The following is a 6,842-nucleotide window of genomic DNA, read 5'->3' as shown; positions in this document are numbered from 1 at the left end:
TTGTCCCGTCATGTGCTGTTTGATGATGGTACCTTCCCATTTGCACGTTTTGAACTCACATATCTCAGGCAAGGTGTCCTCCTTGACTCAGGTAAAAATGCTAGTATTTCCTTTCATTTTCCTATTACTAAACTTGGTCTTGTTTGCTCTTAGTCCATTGCAGCACCTAAGATCTTGTTCCAAGCCCAAGCCCACAAATAACATAACCTACACAATCACAATTGCCATCTTCATCTTTTTTTAAGCCAAGATAGATGTTATGACACTTCAACATCTTTTGCTCTAGTCCGAGATTTAGTTGTGGTGCGTGAATCTTCTCTATCTGCTGTACTGTTGGAAGTTGTCACTTATTTTATTCCACCGCTCATCATCGACATTAGATGGTGACTTAATCTCAAACGAGGAGTTTAAAATACTTTTTGAGGTATGCTTTGCATCTCCAGGTTGATTCTAAAGATGTTGAGCCTTCATGTTTCAGCAAAGCTATCAAACACGCAGAATGGAGGACTGTCATGGCCATAGAGTTTAGTACTTTGCAGAGGTGTGAGACGTGGACTTTGGTTCCTTTTCAACATCACATGAATGTTCTTCCCAACAAGATATTAAAAGGCCCTCCGATGGATCCATTGAGCGTAATAAAGAGCGTTTAGTGGCCAATGGTTTCCATCGATAGGAAGGGCTCGATTATTCAGACGTTCAGTCCTCTAGTTAAGCACACCACAATTCGTAAGGTTCTTGGGCTTGTTGTGTCTAATCAATGGCATGTTCATCAATTGGATATTCAAAACGCCGCCTTCATGCTTTTTTGAGTGAAGATGTATACATGAAGCAATCGGCTGGTTTTGTTGATTCGCAGTATCCCAATCACGTTTTCAAGCTGCAAAGGTCACTTTATAGTTTAAAACAGGCACCTCGAGCCTGATTTAAACGATTTAGTGATTTTGGTGTCTTTCTTATTCGACTTATCTATGTAGATGATATTTCAGTGACTGGAAATAATTCTTCTCAAGTTATGGCTCTTATTTAGAGATTGGGAAAATGATTTTCTATGAAGTATTTGGGACCTCTAAATTATTTCCTGGATATTGCGGCCACTTATGTAGGTTCCACGTTGCATTTGACGCAAAGAAATATGCCTCTGACCTTCTTACTCGTACTGGTTTTGTAGATTGCAAGCCTATATCTACACTATGTATTTCTGGTCAGAAATTGAGTCTTCACTGTGGTGAGCCTCTTTTGGATCCTTCTGAATATCGCCAAGTTGTGAGTGCCTTACAATATCTCACTCTTACTCGGCCGGACTTGTCTTTTAATGTGAACCAAGTCTGCCAGTTCATGCATTCACCTACAAAAGTGCACTGGCAGGCAGTGAAATGCATTTTGCAGTATTCGAAGGCCACATATGATCATGGGCTTCGGTATCAACCTGGCAAACTAGAATTAAATGCTTATTTTGATGCTAACTATACAAGGGATCTTGATACAAGACATTCTATTGGTGGTTTTTGTGTCTATTTTGGTTTTAACTTAATTTCCTGGAGGTCAAAGAAGCAGAAGACTGTGGGAACCTAATTAAATCAAAACCCTAGGTTAAATAATTCCTTCCATTTGGGGATTATTTGACCTAATTGAGAACTATTCAATTTAATTGGGGATTACCCAATTAAATAGAATATTAGCTAATTGGGTCGAGAATTGATTTTATTCCTACCCCAATTTCCAATTAAATGAGGAGTTACCCATTTAAATTAGGAATTGATTTGATACCTACCCCAATTAGGGATTTGATTTACCCTAATAAATCAAATCCCTAATTAATCAAATCAATTCCAAATCGGGAAGGAATAATTCCTTTCCATCTACGGAATTATTCCTCTGAAACCCTAGCCTCCGAGACCATTATAAAAGGATGGCCACAGACAAAGGTTAAGGTACGTCTAAATTCCTACTGAAACTCTGCAGAAATTATTTCTCAAAAACCCTATCCACCTCCTATCTTTCTCTCTCTCTCTCTCTCTCTCTCTCTCACACAAGGCTCCGGCCACCACATACGGCTCCGGCCACCCGGTTTTCCTTGAAACACCCTACCTAACTTAGGCATCAAAGGGCCTTTGGCCAACACCCCCCCGGGTGTGGTCCTTTTACTCCGATCTATTTTGCAGGGAGAAAGACAGGCAGAGAAGACGAAGGAATCTTGGGCCAATATTCTCGTGGGAAAATTTGCTCCCACAAATTGGTGCTTTCATTGAGAGCGCGGAATAATACTCAAAGCGTACTCCAAATCCATTTACAATACTTTTTTTTGTCAAACCACCATGGTTGATACCAGACGTACGAAGAGTAATGCCACCACGACGGGCCGGTCTCATGGTTTCGTGGTGAAAACCTCAATGCAACCTCACGAAATCGTGGCCGCCAACAACTTGCAGCCATCTCCTAGTGCTTTGTAGCCGCTGCAGACAGCTGCTGAAATTGCAGAACAGCCGCCACATGATCCCGTGAGCTCCACAGCCTTGCAGCCACAAGCGCCGATTGCAGTAGCTGCTCTGCTGCACCATCCAGCCGGAGCTGCTCTGCTGCACCATCCAGCCGGAGCTGCTCTGCTGCACCATCCTACTGGAGCTGCTCGGCCTCGCTATCCTGCCGTCAAAGCACAGCAGCAGCCACACCACTGAGCTGCCGAAACTGCTAGACAGCCCCATGGCTACTTCGACGCCATCCCAGTCTTGGAGCAGATCCATTCTCTCTCTCCTCTACAGCCACACTTGACGTATGCACCTGCGTACGCATCTAATGGAACCCTAGCCCATATGTCGTTGGGCTCGATGCACACCACTCTACTTGACCTGCGCAGTCAGGTGGACCTTAACTCACGGGTTGATCAACTTACACAGAGGGTCGACAATCAAAACAATTTGATTGGCTAGCTACTCAGGCAGATCAACTTGAATCAAGGCCCTAACTTTGGACCCTGTGACGAGGAGAGGAGGGTGCACGAGCGTGCCGACGAGCAGTTCGAGAGGTCCCAGGGGAGAGAGCGAGTCGTACTCTGAGCCGTTCGAGGCTAGGACCAAGGACCAACGTGCTAGAAAGGCTGGCCCATAGTCCAATGTCCGTGCTTGCTTGGGCCTACAAGAAGCTCGAGTTCGAGAGCAATCACATAACAAGAGCATCGATTGACGCCCACTAGCCCACTCGAGGACCGACACACGGCGACAAGCTGTAGAGAAATCCTCACAAGCTCAATCTCCTAATCTGCCCCACGGGCAGGGCACCCAAGGGGATCGACCCTTGGGAAACGAGGAAGAAGTTAGCCAGTCGCGCTTGAGGCACCGAAGACGTCAACTTGAGCGACCCTCTTTACGGGCAGAAGATGACGATCGACGCCCACTGGCCCGCTTAAGGGCCAACACACAGCGACAAGTTGTAGAGCAATCCTCATAAGCTCAATCTCCTAATCTGCCCCATGGGTAGAGCACCCAAGGGGATCGACCCTTGGGAACTGAGGAAGAAGTTAGCCAGTCGCGCTCGAGGCACCGAAGACGTCAGCCCGAGACTCCAGCCATGCGAGTAGAGGATGTCGAGAAGCTGGTAAATGACCGACTCCAAAGTCTTCAACTTAAAGGAAGCACGAAGGAGGCCCTGCTCAAGGAAATTGATCTAGTCGACTGCTCGTTCTTTACTGATAAGGTGGAATGAGCTCCGCCACCTAAGCGGTTCACAATGCCATCCATCACTCCATTCAAGGGGGACTCAGACCCTGAGAGCCATTTGAGCCACTTCAAGAGCGCCATGATCCTGTACAAGGCATACGATGCCCTGATGTGCAAAGTATTCGCGATGACCCTACGAGGAGTAGCTCAAGACTGGTTCCACACTCTATCGTCCGCGTGATAGGAAACTTCGAGAAGTTAGCCCTCATCTTCACAAGGGAGTACACCTCCTACAAGACGGTCAGAATGTGCAAAGTGTTCGCGATGACCCTACGAGGAGCAGCTCAAGACTGGTTCCACACTCTATCGTCCGCGTGATAGGAAACTTCAAGAAGTTAGCCCTCATCTTCACAAGGGAGTACACCTCCTACAAGACGGTCAGAAAGCACGCGGACCATCTATTCAACCTGTGCAAGAAGCAAGACGAGTCTTTGCGAGACTACTTGAGAACTTTTTCTTTTTTTTTATTTATCACAAACAGTCTCTTAGACCATCTTCAAGTGGAGAGAGCTATATTTAGCCTGGGCTACATTTATAAGGAATAGTGTCAGGCCACATTTTAATCGTCTCGGACAACAAAGGATTAAATTTAATGTTTTAGTATTTTTTAGTATATGTTGTAAATTTATTAGTTAATTTAGTTAAACTACTATTTATATCATATTTAAAATACATTTTAGTTGAGAAAATATTTTTGGGATAGGAATTTTGACATCCAAGTGATTAGCCCTATAGATTTATGATTAGATTTTTTCTTGTTCTATAAATAACTTTAAAATTAATTTAAATGGAAAAGATAAAGGATAATTTGTAAAAGAATGAAGAGATTGTGAGAAATTATGTAAAAGGATGAAATTTAGGAAGGATACTATGTAAAACGATGAAGATGTTGTGAGAAATTATGTAAGAATGAGGTAGATATTTATATTAAAAATTTAGGAATTTTTTAGTCAATTTTTTTGTTTAAAAAAAAAAGAAAAAGAAAAAGCTAGCTGACATCACCTAGCCGTTAACTGACATCAGCTGAGCCCCATCCAATTATTTAGCTCGTGCTGGCCAAATAGCCACATGTGGCTCTCATTTAAGGAATTGGCCCTTTGTGTAGCCCCCCCTTTTTCTTTGTAGCCCTTTGTGTAGCACACTCTTGGAGATTGCCTTACGTTCACAAAATTATCACCTTTGGTCCTTTATATATATATATTTTTTTGTGATATGGTTGGTCCTTAACGTTATAAATTGTTCATCAAGCATTTCTATTATACATGGTTCATCAAGCACTTCTTTGGTCCTTAATCTACTTTCGTAAGCCTTTGACTTCATATAATAGCTTGATTTTCATATGCTCTCTAATATAAAATAATAAAATAATAAAATAATAAAATAATAAAATAATAATAAAATAATAAAATAATAAAAATAATATAATAATAAAAATAATAATAAAATAATAATAATAACAATAACAATAACAATAACAATAACAATAACATAACAACAACAATAATAACAACAACAATAATAACAATAACAATAACATAACAACAACAATAATAACAACAACAATAATAACAATAACAATAACAATAACAACAACAACAACAACAACAACAACAACAACAATAATAATAATAATAATCATAATGATCTCATATTTATAATGATAAGAGTATTAAATATTTATATGATATAATCAGTCATTTATACTCATCCTTGTATGTTTTGAGCATAATTGCATATGCTATTCCATAGGCTCTTTAGGAATCTAAATATTTCTCATAACTTTAAACGTTGAATATGTTGCAGCATCTTTTAATTTGAATTCAATCAAAGTACTCCCTTAGATAATTTATACATATTAATATTGAGTATAAAATTTGTGCTTCAAGCACATGTCCTTTTGAGACTTGCTTTATACAATTTTAATTATTTAGGGATTTTATTTAAGGGATTACACTTCATAACACACTATACTCAGCTATTTATTTCTCTTATACATCTTTAGGGAATCGCTTCTAGCGATATGATTTCATGCATTTAATAACCCTTAAAGATAACATGTTGGTCTTCATAAATGTGCAATAAGAAGGCATGATTGCATGTATAAATATGGAGAACCTTAACATTCCTTGTTTCTATCAGAAACATTTGTGTCATATAAAGTGAGTGTATTCCTCTTTATCTTGAACACCTATATATAACCTACAAGGTTAACATCTTCTTGGGGTTCGTATTATGAGTTTTTTCTTTCATGTTCATTCTCAAATGGAATTGCCTTTTTCTATTTTTCGCCAATAATATTGTTGACATTTAATAATAGAACGTGGTTCCAATCAACATAGCCCATTGATGATTTGAGTAGCTACTCTAAAACCAAAAAATTGTCATTCATTAGTTCGCGATCCCACCATTCTCATGATCATGTGCATGTATCAAGTATAAATATTTCTTTGCCTTTGGATACTAAAGCAATTTCAGGGGCTTTCATTATCTCTTTCTAGACAGACATCTCTTATAAGATTAATTATGTGAGAATGTAAATCATAACCTCCAATGGAGTGTTATTTTATAATAGGGCGTGGATAATCTCCATTCAGGGAGTTGAAACATTTAGAACTCATATATCTGTCATGTTGCATGCATGCCACAGATTAATACACACATGTTAATGAATTGTCATTCTGGGACTTTAAACCATATAATTTGCTACGAAATAGGTGTGCACCATATTAATATTGACATGTTAATGGATTGTCCTTCCAGGACCTTAATTCATATCATTTGCTACACAGTAGGCGTGAATTTCATTGATCATTGCTATGCTCATGTTTTGCTATTTTGAGGCTTTAATCTATGCAATGTATTATTAATGTATTCAACTTGCAATTTGTGAAATTTGCATTAATAAGTCATGAATACATATCAAGATGATACAAGCCATTCTTCTAGAATGGTCATAATACAAGTCGTTCTTCTGGAACAATCTATAATGCAAGTTATTCTTCTGGAATAGTCCTTTGCATGGAGTTCTTCTGGACCGGTCTTTTCTCCCCATTTTTTCGTAACTGAAGATGACATACAAAATATCAAAATACTACTAAGAGTACATGCATGAAATAATAAAAGTATTGC

General features: G+C 39.4%; 1 protein-coding gene across 1 annotated transcript; it reads left to right on the top strand.

Moving 5' to 3' along the window:
- Positions 758-1,572, top strand: LOC109947312 (uncharacterized mitochondrial protein AtMg00810-like). The gene is made up of 2 exons (XM_020557253.1): positions 758-885; positions 1,104-1,572. The coding sequence occupies exons 1-2, from the start codon at positions 758-760 to the stop codon at positions 1,570-1,572; spliced, it is 597 nt and encodes a 198-aa protein (XP_020412842.1).

This window comes from Prunus persica, chromosome G2 (assembly GCF_000346465.2).
Source record: "Prunus persica cultivar Lovell chromosome G2, Prunus_persica_NCBIv2, whole genome shotgun sequence".
Taxonomy (NCBI): Eukaryota; Viridiplantae; Streptophyta; class Magnoliopsida; order Rosales; family Rosaceae; genus Prunus; species Prunus persica.
The sequence above is the reverse complement of the archived record's forward strand: the minus strand, read 5'-3'. Positions and strand labels throughout refer to the sequence as shown.

Coding starts and splice junctions, on each gene's coding strand:
- LOC109947312 (XM_020557253.1), top strand. CDS start 758: ATGGCATGTTCATCAATTGGATATTCAAAACGCCGCCTTCATGCTTTT. Junction 886..1,103: donor CACGTTTTCAAGCTGCAAAG/GTCACTTTATAG, acceptor CCACTTATGTAG/GTTCCACGTTGCATTTGACG.